Below are 16,701 nucleotides of genomic sequence, written 5' to 3'. Positions count from 1 at the left end.
TGTACATTTCGAAGAAGTAAGACGAGGAATAAGACGAGGTCAAGGGAAATACAGAAAGAAGAGACACCAATTATCAAAAATGTAAACCAAAATAAAGTATTAATAAATAGATAAATGAAAAAAGTATCAAAATGCAAATTGAATAGTATAGGGTAGTAGTAGTACCTGGGAGGCTAAACACAATGTTTACACACAATCTCAAAACCACAATTAACAGCCTTATAAAATGTCTTAACGTAAAACCACAGGTATAAAGCACTTGCGTTATACTGTGACGTCAATATCTTACAGATTAAATAAATTATATAATTTCAACACCTGGTTAAAAAGGTAAACGAATCTCTTGAGATGCGTTGTAAGCTGAAAATCGTCGTAAGCCGGAACATCATCGAAAATCCTAAGAAAACCTTACTTTTAATGCTTTGTGTGCATTCAAAACTATGTAAACTGCATTCTTATTGCATTCTTCATAAAAAAAACCTTTAAATATTGATTACTTTGCATTTTTGGTGTCATATTTCCATCTGCCAGATCCCGTTTTGTAGAAAAGCGTCGTAACCTCGGAACGTCGTAACCCGAGACCGTCGTAACCCGGGGACTGCCTGTATTACCATCCCAAAAGATCATGGCTTATATTATAAGCTTTTTTTATATATATTTCCATATTTAGTGGCATTTCAATAAAAGCGTTTGAATTTATTTAATATTTTATATTAAAACATTATTTTAGGGTATACTCAGTGAGTGTATGTGATTATAAAGAATCCATTTGAAAATCAATATAAGTATGTGTATATTTCATATCTCATGGCTGATAAGTACAGCATAATACACACACACATTTTAATTATATAATTATATTTTAAATTTATGTCAATATTCAAACAACAGTAGGTATTCAGGAAATACCACCTACCCTTTGGATATTTAACACAAACGCAACAAAAGAACATCATCTGACATACATTCAAAGACACAAAATAGTCTACGAAAGGGCGTGCTATAACTTTACATAACATTAAAAAAAAAAAAAAACCAAAAAAAAATTAATATGAAGGCGCCTCCAACACAAAAGCAGCGGTTTTAAGATTTTTCAAATTAATTCTGAGCATTTTTTTCGCCTGTGAATTTAAACCAGTATAACCAGTCAGCTTTCATTACTAATATTTTATGAACTATGCAATAATCCCTCTACGGACATTATACATACTTCAAGTACGTTAACTAAGTTGTTGTGACGCCATGGTACATTTTAGCACCAATCAATCAATCAAGTTTATGAAATGGCCCGGATATATGTGGCGTCGCTATGAGGGTGCCAGGGGCGGGGGAGGAGGATTGGCTCCCCCCCACCCCACCGTTGACATTCCTTATGCAGCGCTGAACTCAATCCTTTGGTGTCAAATTTAAAATCGAGTTCTTATACTGTCAAATACAGCCTTACTAAAGCTATTATTCTCCTTCTTTGGGACCCCCCACCCCCCCTTAAAAATATAACTTGGCCCCAGCTAGCCACCTTTTTTCCCAGGACCATTCTAGCAGTACCTGTAGGTCCTGTAGACTATAACTACTGAACGGTATGCGGTATTTACTTACAAGTTTGTTAAAACCGCTTGTCACCCATACATTCTTGCAGTACATATACCTGTAGAATAATGATAATAATCATAATAAAAATAATAATAAAATAATAATAATAATAATAATAATAATTAATAAATTGTTGATAAACCAAAACCCAGAAGAAATATACAAGAAAATCAAAGAATTCAATAACAAAAATGACCCAAAAATAAAAAGGTCTGGAGACAGACAAGGAAATAATTCATATTAATTATAAAGATGGTCCAGGGGTCTAAATTAAGACTTCATCCACTCTCCAATATATAAGTTATCTATTTATCTGTACAATGAAATCATTATATATATCTATATATATATATATATATATATATATATATATAATATATATATATATATATTATTATATATAGATATTATATACAATACATTACCATAACATACATACATACTCCAACATACAAGACATACATAATACATACATAATACATAAACATTACATACCATAACATACTATAATATATATATAGTATCTATATATATCTATATATATATATATATATATATCTATATATATATAGGCCACTGTTATAGAGACGAGTTCTATGGTTATGTAAATGCACTGGCCATTATAGACCTACACCTTTTATCAATTTTGATTTTGACCTATAACTAACAAATGTAGTAGAGTAGCTATCTACACAACTGTAAAACGGTGGTCACGCTCTTAAGACAATTTTCAGTAATAAATAATCATTCAGGTATTTAACAACGACAATTAAGGAGACGTAAAACTATCTGATCAGTGGTCAAACAATCTTCAAATTGAACAGCCAATTACAAATAAATGAACAATCTTCAAATCCAAAAGCATAGTTCAAAATTTACAACAAATTTTAGTCAAACAAAACAAAGTTCTAAATATAAAATGACATTAATCATACATTAGGCAGTTTCGTGGTATACTGCTGTACACAGGAGTTTACGTAGGTTGTGGCTCCGGAAATCTCTATATTGGCATTTCAAGACTACGAAACAAAGGTTTCAGGAAACCGGCTGAGAAGATGCCTCGCAGACGAAACAACAGAGTTTTAACCATTAGATCGTAGGCGTACCATTGAAAAGTATATCGCCAATGAAGACTTCCTGTCAATGGCACATGACCTGGGCATAAAGAGAACCACGGCCTTACACAATCATTAGGCATTATCAGCGGACAGGTTCATACCAAACTCATCATGGAGGAGGTCGCAGATTATCAATAGATAATGAATCTATTGATTTCCTAGTATCTATGATCGAGGCTGAACCAACAATACCAATGAAGAATCTGAATGAGATTTTACGCGAAGTATTTCCAAGGAAGCAGCGTGTGTATCTGAAGTCACTGTGTCAAGAGCACTGCAAGGTAAATTAATAACTCTTTAGTTTTGTCACAACATAGGGCAAGATAGAAATTCTCCAAAAAGTGAAAGAAGCTAGGTCAGTATTTGCTCATTTCATGTACGAATCTGGGCTACAAAAGCATCGCATATATTTGGATGAGAGTGGATAATTATAATCTCTACACCAAACGTACGTATGGACGGGCACCAAGAGGCGAACGAGTATACATACGTAGGACTGTCGGAGGCCAACGTGGAGGTATATAATATCACCCTCATTGCTGCAATCTCAGATCAAGATGGATTGGTGCACCATGAAATTCATACAAGCACTGTGGACATGGACAGATTTAAAGACTACTTTACATCACTAAATGCAATTCTAGGAGAGGAGGATTGCATCATCTTCATGGACAACGCTCCTTCCCATAATAACATTTCAGGCATTTTTCCCGAGAGAGTGATACGATACCTGCCCCCTTATTCCCCATCTCTAAACCCAATAGAAACCTGTTTCTCTAATCAAGGCGCATCTAAAAAAAATACTCTAAATAGCATTGTGGACAGATGTGATTAACTCCGGCGCGTCGAACAGGAACTACACTATACGAGCATAAAGGGAACGGCTGCTCATCCAGTCTATGGAAAGCTCACTACTACAGGTTGTGTGTGACACCTCGGCTTGTTTCATCTGAGTACAGGCACAGTAATACATTTGTAAGAAAGTGTCTGACAAGAGATGATATTCGGGATTAATGTAGTAGATACCGAATCTATCACAATGTTACTCAAATTTATGGTTATTTCATTTAGGTGCTTAGATTTTATATGCTGTGTATTTTCAGTATATTTATATAAGAAATGTAAGGTGTTTCATTAGTGGCATTGTATTTCATGTTTTTGTTTTATGTTTCAATAAAGTTTATGACTGGCAAATGACACTTGTTTAACTATCATTTACGTACCTTCCTTACTTACATATGCTTTAGTAGTCAAACAAATTAAATAAGCAATTACAGAAAATTTACAACAGTACATATGTAGTAATACAGTATACGTATGTATGTAGTGTGCACGTGTATGTATATACAACTAAGAGAAAGTTAATAAATCATTTAAAGCAAATAAACTCTCTCTCTCTCTCTTTATAATTTTTTTCTTCAATACATTTTTATTACAGTATATTGTATACAGTAATTATACTGTACAGTACAATCATGTTTGCTTGTGCATGTAGACATAAACCCTTCCCCAAACTATACTGATGATATTGTATAGTTAAACTGATGTTGTGCCAGCACGGGTTCATGCTGACTTGTACCTGTAACCTCTCCTAGTACCCTCTCCTCCCTACTGTTAGGCCCCGTTGTGCTAGTATTCTAATTGTTCTTATAAAAATCACAAATGACCCTCAGCAGTTACAATTGTTTTTTATTACTTGGATTGTTGTCGCATTCTGAAGATTGACACTTTTTTTAATATGCCATACTGTTTTTCAGTTTTGTAGATTGTTCAATTTCATATGGTTGATTGTTTTATACTGCGGAACAGTGTCGTTAGTGATGAAGACTGTTTCTGAATTATAGTCGATAGGTCAAAATCAAATGATAAAAGGTGTAATAATAATAATAATAATAATAATAATAATAATAATAATAATAATAATAATAATTTTCAACCAAACAAAAACTTCTTTCAGTTTTCTTCTGAAGATTGAAAAAGAAACCCACAAAATCACTTTGTAACTTGTTTACTTCTAAGTAAAAATTAAATGTAAATACTTAGAAGTAAACAAGTACCACAGTGATTTTGTGGGTTTCATCTTCAATAATAATAATAATAACAATTGAATAACCAAACCCAGAAATGTAAAAGAAAATCAAAGAATTCAATAACAAAAAAGGCCCAAAAATAAAAAAAGTTTGGAGACAAATAATGAAAAAATTCTTATTAATAATAAATATCGGTTAACTAAACACAGAAAAGATGGTCCAGGGGTCTAAATTAAGACTTAATCTACTCTCCAATATATATTTATCTGTACAATGAACTCATATATATAGGCACTGTATATAATATATAAGCTCGCTCATCTGGGCAGATATCATAGATACGAAAACGTGTCCGTAACTGACCGCAATGTATCTAATATATCAATAAACTCATCAAAATATATATCTATATATGAACAAACGGCAACAAAAACTATTTATATAGTTTACGATAAAACACGTTTTCTTTTTAGAATCACGCGGTACACTGACTGAAGAGAAATGAGATCCAATGGCTGCTATCAATGGGTAACTGAAATATTCCTCCATCCCGGGGTTCCTACTTTTATAACTGCCACAGTTTTCGTAAGTTGGTTCCCGTCGACGTCACGTAACCTACGAGATTAGCATTATCGTTATTAGAGCTAAATATTAGAAACGTAAGAATGAAGGGAACAATAAAATAAGACGTAATAGACGTATTAAGTGTGCGTGGTTACTCCCAAACTAATCTTCATGTTCAATCGAGACTTCTTTGATAATTACTAACGTAACAAAACAAAAAAAATTAACAGCTTTGCGACCAGAAACTCTAATATATCTTATATAAAAATGTCAAGATCACGGAAGTTACGTGATTCAATATACTTTTAAATCAAGACACTGAATTTCTAAACCATCTCATCTTCGAAAGGAGAGGTCCACCTTGCCATTAATGCCAAGATTACGTAGGCATGACAGTTTTGTTCCTTTAAACAGCTGGTTTCCAATTTTCCAAGGACCTAGAACCTAATTTGGAACCTAACCTCTTTCACTGACCTTCCTTCTAGGCCAAAGGACCACCTCTTATCTAGTTCCCTGTTCTTTCTGATTCCATTCTACAGTAGAAATACACCTGTAACCTCCCACTAATTCAATTTGGGTAATCTCAAACTGGCTCTATAGCCTGATCCTACACTGCTTTTTCATACAAGAAGGCCAACTTCTGTATAACTGGATCATCACTAGGTTTCATCATGAAGATGGTACTCATACATAATAAGGATTGAATCCATATTGTAATAGGATAGCACGCAACAAATCCTGGAGGAATCACTGCACGCAATAAAATGGGGCCTATTTATCAATGTACCTGATAAAACATAAAAATAACACCATCATATGGGAACAGGAGATAGGATGCAACATATCCTGGAGGAATCACTGCACCCAATACAACTGGGACCTGGTTATCAATATACCTGATAAAACAAATATAAATATGACACCATTCCACTTGAATTTCAAGTTAGAGTCTCTATACAACACAATAAATATCTCTGTGATCTTGATTGGCTCATACCTCACTTTCAACCCACACATAAACCAGCTGATGACCTCATGTTGAAAAGTGGTGGATGTTATAGTAAATACTACAATAAAATCTTGCAGAGATATTGCCAGGTTTCTATACATCTTTGATTAAATATGGATAAACTTGGTACAAAACAGTAATCAGGACTACACCTAGTGTTTTCCAATCATTCAAAACAGCTGTCATTCAGGCAAATCAAAACAGCAAGCTTTGAGATGGAATTGGTTCCAATAGCTGTCCTTTAAGGTATCAGTCCTGAAAATAACTGGCAGCTTCTAACTACCACAGCAAAGATTGGCTTGTGGCAGAGACCACCAAGAACCAGAATGGGTCAAAGCAGCCTTCCAAAGCACATTTGACAATGCCTACAGTAGTATTATTACTTGTACACCTTCCAAAGAGAAGCCATGGAACACAAAAACAAGAAAGGGACAGCTATAAGCTATATCAGACAAACCTCTAATTGGTCCATTGCAGGAATCTACTTTCAGAATTCTCTGTATAGCTGTCACCCTTATTTGCAGTTCCAGTATCTGTGGCTTCACTTATCCACAGCTGACAGCCACATCCAAAAAATGAAATGGGAAGACTCCAAAAGTAGAATAAACACTCCATCTACCCATTGAGCAAGTTCAGGCATTACTATGATGCAAAGTGTATGGTTACTTCACACCTAGAATGATAAAGTATTCAACACATCTTCCTTTGTTCCCGTAACCATTATTTGCTGTAATAATGGCTCACAAGCAAGAGTAGTGATGCTGGTAGTGCTTCTAAACCACAGACGACAAATGACATATTACATACTCTATGGTAATGCAAAAATATTATTCGTTAGTTCTGTCTTTTATCAGTTATGCTTTAGCATATACAGTATATAAGTAACAGACAAGATAATTACATTACATACAGGGTCTGCACAGTATATATGATCTTACACTGAGATGTCAAAATTGCTAACTGTTAAAATTACTCACCTGGGGTACTATAATGTATGTAGCCTTACGGTGTTAAATGTTGTTTTCCAATCAATTTTCTAGGGTAAATCATACACTTAGTACAGCATACACAATTGTCTAATGACATACTAACTGTAAATAGTATGTACTGTACTGCACACTGATGTATGTTCTACAGTTCAACATTACTATTAGTAATCTGGTCTCTGTGCCTTCCTTTGCTTGTCACACTTGTCCTGAATGCATAACATTCATTATACTGTATACCTGTGCTTACATTACATATGATACAATACTTTTGGATGTTTGTGCTTTTAACAGCTATTTGTTGTAAAGACAGTTTTAATAGACTGGGCTACTGTGGCAAATTCTTGAATGACAAATATTGCTAGTGCCATATTTTTTTGGACATTTTATGTAGAATGTACACTTGTAATAAAAAGACAAGTCTTAATTCTTTGAATTTCACTAGTTTTTTTTTACAGTAAAACTAAGATTTTATAGCCTAAGCAAAGTTATGGTATGATGTTCAAATAGCCTAGAGATAGCATTGTTATGGTTAGTCTAGTCACAATTTCCTATGTCAACACTTTTGACTCAATGGGGAATTGTCTCTTAGTGTGAACATCACCTTTGGAAACAAGCACCACACTAGATACAGGTGCAACCAAGGGAGAAAGGAGGTAGACTATCTAACTAGAGCTTCTAGCTTTACAAAAACAACTATGCAGGTAAAGGAAGCTAAGAAGAGTTGTCCTTACCTTGAAGTTACTTTGTTAAGCATGGTATCCAGAGCTGCAGACAGAGAGCTCGAATCTCTAAAGAAATTCCTACCATTTTGGCTGCAGATTTTGTTGCAACGAAAGAAAACTGAAGCTCCCAGTGTAATTTCTCTGACAATCAGTCTAAAACTTCATAAAAAGTCCTTATCATGATGAAAAAGCACTTCTTCATTGTTGTCCTAAAAAATTATATGCAAGCATTGTCTTTTCTCCACTGTCGCTAAAGGCAATGCCTTACATGATTGGCAAAGGCTGGCCTTCTCTAAGAGACTATGAGGATCAGCCACAAGTAAATCCTGAGAGGACACCACCACCAGCAGAGGAGCTTTACCCAAGGTTAATTCATCAGCATAGGTGAGCTGACTGCCTGACCTGAATCAAGCAACAACCCAAAGAAATTCTTGTACTCTGAGAAGGTTAGCAAATCACAGAAAATGAGCAGGTAAGTTCATGTAGTACAGACAGAGTGGGCTGTGGTACATGTCAGCAGATCTGCTTGAATGGTGATGCATGGTGCCTAGTCTCCAGACGATTTGAACACAAAGGCTATGAACTGTATAATAAGAGTTGACTTGGCTCCATGAGTAGGAGACCTAAGTGAGGCACTTGTAGTCAAACTATGTGAGGCATGCGGTATGGAGACATTCTTCTCAGTATCTATGCCACTAAAAAGAGCACAAGCTGCTTGTAGTGTGTCATGCAACACATACAACTCCTCAGGATGACAGGAAGAATCCTCTGAGGGACATTTTCCAGACGTCTTTGTATATCAAGCATCAGAGGCATGACTTTGGAAAGATGGGTTACAGTTATTGGCTTTATGAGCATAACTATTAGATAAGCGGTACACAGTCACAGCACCTGCAACCTCCAATGCATGAAAAGTGTGTGCTGCAATGGATGAATGTGAAGGCCAAGCATCTAGATCTGAGGGAGTGCTTCAGGAGCCATATGGCACTGTTGCAAGATCATGAAACAAGCAGCCTATGCAGTTGTCAGAAGAGAGGTCTCATTCAAAAGCAACACATCAGCATTAACAGACTTTGGCAACAGATGACAAGTGGTGTATTACGGAAGAAACATGAACCGCAGTTCCCTTACTGGTACCTTATCATGGAAAAGAAACCTGATGTCAACATGGTAAAAGCTACGATCAGTCATTCAATACATCCTCTGGAAGTATATCAAGTGACTCACAAGGTTTTGCTGCATTTTCTTACTGACTTGAGAATACTTTAGATGTTTTCCTCAATTGGTTTAAGTTTCCAAGAATTAATAGATGGCACAGAATAGTACTTCACTGCATAAGGAGCTCTCCCTTCCTCAAAAGTTTTGACTGTTGATACAGCCTCTTTGAATCAAAAAAAGCCCATTGCAAGGTGAACATATTGTTACATGTTTTACAAGTTGAACTCGGAGAGCAAACCTGACATCTCCACGCACTTTATTGTTTAGAGCTAGAAAATGCAATAAATGTATATTGAAACATAAAGCAAAAAACATAAAATCAAAATATGTACATTTATAAATCAACCAAATAAATGAGAAGCTAATATGTGAAGACCAACAGGCTACCAGTGATGTGTCAAGCATTAAAAAACATAACTATCCTAACTTCAGGAAGCAAAATATATTACCACTTAGCCAAAGTTTATAGCACACCCATGGACTACCACAAAATACACGGTTGTGCATCTGCACCTGACAGGTCTTCGTCTCCTAGGCTATGGCATAAGTGTTGAGGCAAGAAGTATCATCAGAGGAGTACCGCCAGGGTATCTCCTCATGGACAAAACTCCTTTGCAAACCAGTGGAGAACAAGCACACACTAAAGAGAGAGAGAGACGGGGTAGTCCAAGAGGAAGGTGCCAAAAATATCGGAACAATTTAACTATTGCTAAAGAAAAAGTGCCTGATGACAGCCGATGAGTGGAGATTCCACTAGTTAACTACCTGGTTATGTAGTTTACCTGGTCATGTAGTTTTAATGCGCAAATCATGTTTATGTTATGCAATACTCCTACATACAAGGTGATGGTTTGTATTCCTGTAGGAAAAAACAAATTATTGAAATTGTATAAATTACTTGGTAGGTCTAATCATACACGACCATAAAAAAAAAAAATAATAATAATACACGGCAGCATACAGAGGCCTGATCTGCTCTTAGTTACCGCAGACCTATGCTAAATTGTCCTATTCGCAAGCATAAACTACACTTTCAGAGGCAGTCCACAGTATGGTTTTCTGACCTAACACACCACAGTAGTATATGACCTCACAATGAGATGTCAAAATTGCTAACTGTTAAAACTACTCACCTGGGGTACTGTAATGTATGCAGCCTTTCTGTGCTAAATGTCGTTTTCCAATAAATTTTCCAGGGTAAATTATTCATTAAGTACAGCATACACAATTGTCTAATGACATACGAACTGTAAATAGTATGTACTATACTGCACACTGATGTATGTTCTACAGTTCAACATTACTAATAGTAATCTAGTCTCTGTGCCTTCCTTTGCCTGTCACACTTGTACTAAATGTACAGCATTCATTATATACCTGTGCTGACATTACATACAATCCAACACTTTTGGATATTTTGTGCTTTTTAACAGCTATTTGTCATAAAGACCGTTGTAACAGACTGGTTCAACACACAAAAGAACTTTTAATGAATGATATATTCTAAAACCTATGATAAATCGGTCAAGCCCCAGCTGTAGGTACTTTGTTTGTTAACCCTACTGTTTGAATAAAAAAAAAAAACTCAGACCCATGAGGTGACCCGGCCCAAGATCATAGGCTATTTAATGACCTAGAATAATATACAGGCAGTCCCCGGGTTACGAAGGGTTTGGCTTACGACGTTCCGAGGTTAAGGTGCTTTTCAATTATATTCATCAGAAATTATTTCCAGGGTTACAACGCCTACAACGCTGATCTGGCAGATAAAATATGACACCAAAAATGCAAAATAATCAATATTTGAAGTTTTTTTTTTTTATGTAAAATGCAAGAAGAATGCAGTTACATAGTTTTCATTGCACCCCAAGCACTAAAAGTAAGGTTTTCTTAGGGTTTTTGATGATGTTCCGGCTTACGACGCGTCTCAAGAACGGAACTCTCATCGTAACACGGGGACAGCCTGTATATAGGCTATCTGTAGGACTGGGATCGATGTTAAAATAGGCAGATGATCTTAGGCAGAGAGACTGTCCACTTGGGCTTACCACTGACTGGCCTCCTTTTGCTGTTTATGTTTTGAGAGAGAGAGAGAAAACGCATTCCCTTAGTTTCTGAAAATGAGATTTCCATGTTTTACGGTAAAATACCAAATGGCCACCTGGCCTTTACCGTAGCGTAACCACCTTCTCGAAGTACTTTTTTGCCTCCTAAGTCTGAAATTAATGACATAATTTCAGAATTTCAGGAAGGTGGTTGCACTGTGGTAGAGGTGGTCGCCATGTGGCCATTAGGTATTTCATACTGATGTTCGAATAAAAAACTCTCAGGCCTGTGAGGTGACCCGGCCTAAGATCATATGCTATTTAATGACCTTAAATACGGTAATATATATAGGCTATTTAATGACTTTAATTAATATATGGTATATTGGCTATTTAATGACATTAAATAATATATAGGCTATTTAACGACCTTAAAATATAGTATATAGGCTATTTAACGACCTTAAATAATGTATAGTATATACTAGGCTATTCAATGAACTTAAAAAATATAAATAGGTTATTTATTGACCTTAGATAATATATATAGGCTACTTAACCTTAAATAATAAATAGTATAGGCTATTTAATTACCTTTAATATATATGTAGTATAATAGGCTATTTAATGACCTTAAATTCTTTAATATATATATATATATATAGTATATAAATATATATAGTATATAAATATAATATATATAATTAACACAGGCTATCTATAGGTAGGACTGGGATCGATGTTAAACTAGGCAGATGACCTTAGGCGTGGTCAGACCTTCAGCAGGGCAGGGCCTCAAGTGGAGGGGTGGGAAGGACAGAAGGGTTCTCTAAAATAAAAAGAAATTTGCCATATTTTTATATGCTAAACATAACACTATATATAAGATATAAAATAGAGGAAATTTTGAAAGGTTGACATGACAGATAGTCTAGGTATTTAAAAAAAAAAAAAAAAAAAAGAAAAAAAAAAAAAAAAGCCTCGCCTTATTATTAGCTTTCATGGAATGTAATGGACATGGGGTCAAGTACTCCCACCCGGTGGTGCCCCCCAAGAGCCCCCCCCCCCCCCCCCCGTGTTGTTACAAGCAAGTTACGAACAATTTCAGGCAACATAACCGTCTCAAATCTCAAACACAGTGTCCATAAAGTCCCAGTACCATTCTGGTTAATAAATAATCGCAACGGTACTGGGACTTTATGGACACCCTGTATAATAAAGATCGACAAAAAAAGGGGGCGGGGACGGCTTAGCTACCATGATGAGTAAAAGGGTAGGGGTCCAAGGACCCCCCGGATTCCCCCCCCCCCCCCCCTTTCCCCCCCCCCCACAAAACCCCACGTCTGTTATGAGCAAGTTTACGAACAATTTCTTACCTTCAGTCGATCTGCCATGTCCATTGGGCCAAATCATAAAAAGCTTATTTTAAGGTCCAACTGGTTCACGGAAACACGATTTCGGCTAATGTAAACGATCAATGTAATCACTGCACATTCGCAATAACAGATAACGACGAATAAAGAATAACGGCGCGAATTTGAGCAAAAATAACGGGGAAGACAATTACAGACTAGAATCACATACCCCGCCTCCCAAGGATGACTGAAGTTGGTCAAAGGTCCTGTTCACAATTGGCCATATGGAATAAAAACAACAACAACAATAATAACAGCAATAACAGTAACAATAATAACAGCCTTAACAATAACAATATAACAATAATAAAACCGAGGAACAGGTGAAAATTGACATACGATTGATAATAACTTTTTTTCCACCACAGAACGTTTCAATAGTATCGTCGTTAGCTACCGAACGGAAATTTAGCGGGAAAAACAAATATGTGCAGGGTGTCCATAAAGTCCCAGTACCATTGCAATTATTTATTGCTCAGAACGGTACGGGGACTTTATGGACACTATGGACACCCTGTATATTATGAATTACATTCTTTTTTTTTGTGATTGACTCAGGATAAATATAGAAAAGTATCACGTAAATGTGACATAAATAAATGAATAAATAAATGAAAATCACGCAAATCAGTGCCGCAGAACTGTAATATTATTGTCTTGAGATACACTACGAAATTCACATCTACTAACACCAAAAAGAGCAATAATTACATATCTCAATACTGTCTAATCAAGACACCACAATAAATCACGATGAAAATCATTTGCTATATAAAAATGAACCCGAATCAGTGCTATGAACTGTCTATATTTAGCTATGGTACTAAACATACTGTAGGCAGTGCGTCCACCAAACCCAAAGGGGGTATCATACCCATTAGGGGTATGAGAACAACATGCTGGGGGTATTGGACTTCATCTCTGGATATTTGTATATGATTTTAATGTGTCAAAATATACATTGGTACATTTTGTAAATAAATAACTGCATTAAACTATAAATACTTTTGATTTTCTTGTATGTTCCATTCCTAAAGTATGTATTAAAGTATATTCAGTTATATTGTCAACAAATAGGATTTAAGTGGGCAATTTACTTTTTTGGGGGGGCGGGTCTGGCGTCATCAAAAGGTTAAGGAAAACCCCGGGGGCCAACTCGGTTGAGCTGTCAAACCAGACTATAAGTCTGACTACAGTTCCTTAATAATGACATCCACCTGTGGTGTTTTTGCATGGTAACATTGCGTCCCGGGCTTTAAAGTTACGCTATGTGTAAGTTTTAGGTAAATAAGAGGATATCTGGGTGTACATTTACAACTGAAAAGTGTTTTAATAATTTACTGTTTGCGAATTACACCGTTAATATTCGAAATAAGATATTATTTAAAGCCCGGGACGCAGTGTTACCATGCGCAAACACCACAGCTGGATGGATAGATGGAAAAAAACAGAGTATAGTGGTTGGGTCCCTGGTTGATAACCTCTAAGCTTACCTGTCAAAGAATCTTAGGTGAAACAAATATCTGAAAAAGTTTTTTAGGGGGGATGCGATACATAATCCAGCAATTATGCATTTGACCCAGAAAGGTATTGACAAAAACACTGTTTACATAACACTTTATTGACATCTTGCACCATAATTACATATTTTTATATTCACTGAATTTTTTATTCCCAGACGGGGTACAACAATCCCCAATAAAGCGTGACATAAAAAAACTAGGCTATTGTATTATAAATCCTTGGTAACGGCAGCATGGGCTACGAAGCACGATTATCATCATAATTGTTAATATTATTGATATAGCGGATAAAGAGAATACAAAATCCCTACGTAAAGACTTCACTAATGAAACTCTACATTCATATTTATAATATATTTATAATTCAACCATATACCATTCTTTTATATATATATATATATACGTGTTGTCGCTATTCTATCTATATTTATATATATACTTTGTTTGTGAAGAGGCTGTTTTTAATATATATATATATTTTTTTTGAGCACTATATCCAAATCACGCGGAACTCATATGTAAGAATAAATAAGAATAGTCCATTGGTGTTACGTGGTTCATTCATGTCGTGTTCTGGTATGGAATGTGTCGACTGAGAGAAAAAATTAAAAAAAAAAAGGAACTCAAGAAATGGCAACATCTATCTACTTATCACTACCTGAATCATTTACCTCTCTTCTGTATATCAAGCTATCTTACGTCTATGGCTACGTGACATTTTTTTTAATTTTTTAAAATATTTTTTTTTTGACGTCTTACACCTTCAGCGTACTTCTACTTCTTGGTTATTTTCTGTTCACTTAAGTAACGTATTGACTACCGACATCCAGTGGATAAAAAGCCAAAACGCTCAGTGTCATTGGTTGCTTGCCGCGTCACAGGTCAGGTCAAAAGGGGAACCAGTCAGGCGCCCCGGTGCGTTTTGATTCTGAGGTCGTGGTGACCAAGTCCTTGAAAGTTCTGGGAATCTGTACAATTTTGATTGAAGGAAAGTGGCACTGCTGACCTTTTAGTTCTGTGAAAAAGTTGGTTAGAAGACACTGCGAGCATTCCAGTCACATGTGCAAAGTTGGTGACCACTGTTAAATTTTCACCCTACGACACATTGGATTGAGTAAATCAATATGAAATCTACTTTCATCTGATAATTCAGGGAGGGTAATACCACACAGTAAAGCTTCGCTTCCTTGGTTTTTCAAATATCTCCTGCAGCAGTTTACACCGTTCAAACTCGAGTGGATTTAAGATCTGACTCCCGTAAGATGGGGTGAACTCGGCTCGCCAAAAGCCTCAAGCTTTAAAGGTGCAACACTAACAATTTCTGATTTTCCAGTGGCCCCTTTTCTGTCTTTTTTAAAAACACCTTTAAATGCATTCAGCTCATGGATGAGCCAAGACACCTTTACCAGCATTGTGGATACGGACAAATGAAAAATGATCACAGCAGGAGTAGCTCGGCTAAATGGTGGTACCTTACAGCAAACCTATCAAATGATACTTTTTGTTTACAACTGTACTTCATCTGGTTAAGGTTCCTCAGTTTTGAATAGATGCTCTAAAGTAAAAAGAACATAAAAAGTACATTCATTCTGGACTGACGGAAAACCGTTACTGTGATCAGGCAGAAAGTTAAGTGGTGAGAAGAGGTCTCTAGAAGGCCCTGAAGTCGGTTTTCCCTGCCCCTGCACACAGCAAGCAACCAACCACTGGAAGGGATGAAAACAAGCCGCCTGACTGCTGCTACAAGTAAATGAGATACAAGTATTGTCTAACTGTGAAGAACTACTACTTGTACATACACCTAATAATGAAGACTCTGTATTACTATATGCAATAATTGGTCTCTTGCAACCGGATGAAACGCATGTGCTGTGATCCCCCAAACAAGCGGAGAAAATATCCTTGAGTAGATCTCAGATATCACACACAGATGGACACCTGTTTAATTTTGACAGCGCACAGCATGCAAGCACTGCTCCAACACCCTGTTTATCCTGGCGGGGTCGCCCATAGTCAAACACGTTTCAACTAGTCACTTGCGAGCGTCTGAGTGGGGTCATCTCGCTGTGGGAATTGAAGATGTTACTTCAACATATAACTCTTATCCTAACAGGACTGCTTGAACTGCCATAGAATACATATGAGTTTGACTTGAGGGTATCCGCCTAGGATGAACATCTGTTTACAGCAATGCAGCATGTCCCACGTTAAACATTTGTTCACCTCTGTGTCCAAGGATACAATTTTTTACTCTTGTTATCTGATGGGAGGGTCATTTTTTGTTCCTAACATTGGTGGAAGTAATTTACACATTTTTGTCAATATCTCATGGAATGCTCAATGAAAAAGTAAAATAAACACTGACAATTATTGCACACCTTGAGTGGTTAATTCGTCATGAACACAGATTTCTACAGACATATTGTGATATTCACTTATTACTCTATCGTATAGAAGCTTGATTGCTCACCAACGCAT

At 36.1% G+C, this 16,701-nt stretch overlaps 1 protein-coding gene across 1 annotated transcript in view; it reads right to left on the bottom strand.

Annotated features, from left to right (window-relative positions):
• LOC135205130 (insulin-like growth factor 2 mRNA-binding protein 1) overlaps positions 1-12,891 on the bottom strand; it is a 355,998-nt gene extending 343,107 nt beyond the window's left edge. Inside the window, exon 1 of the mRNA XM_064235490.1 lies at positions 12,662-12,891. Coding sequence (XP_064091560.1) covers positions 12,662-12,698 — 37 coding nt within the window. The 5' untranslated portion in view covers positions 12,699-12,891. The remainder of the gene's footprint in view (positions 1-12,661) is intronic.
• Between the last annotated feature and the right edge of the window lie 3,810 nt (positions 12,892-16,701).

The sequence above is a fragment of the Macrobrachium nipponense genome, chromosome 48, assembly GCF_015104395.2.
Source record: "Macrobrachium nipponense isolate FS-2020 chromosome 48, ASM1510439v2, whole genome shotgun sequence".
NCBI lineage: Eukaryota > Metazoa > Arthropoda > Malacostraca > Decapoda > Palaemonidae > Macrobrachium > Macrobrachium nipponense.
Note: the sequence above shows the minus strand (reverse complement) of the source record. Positions and strands in the feature narration are given on the sequence as shown.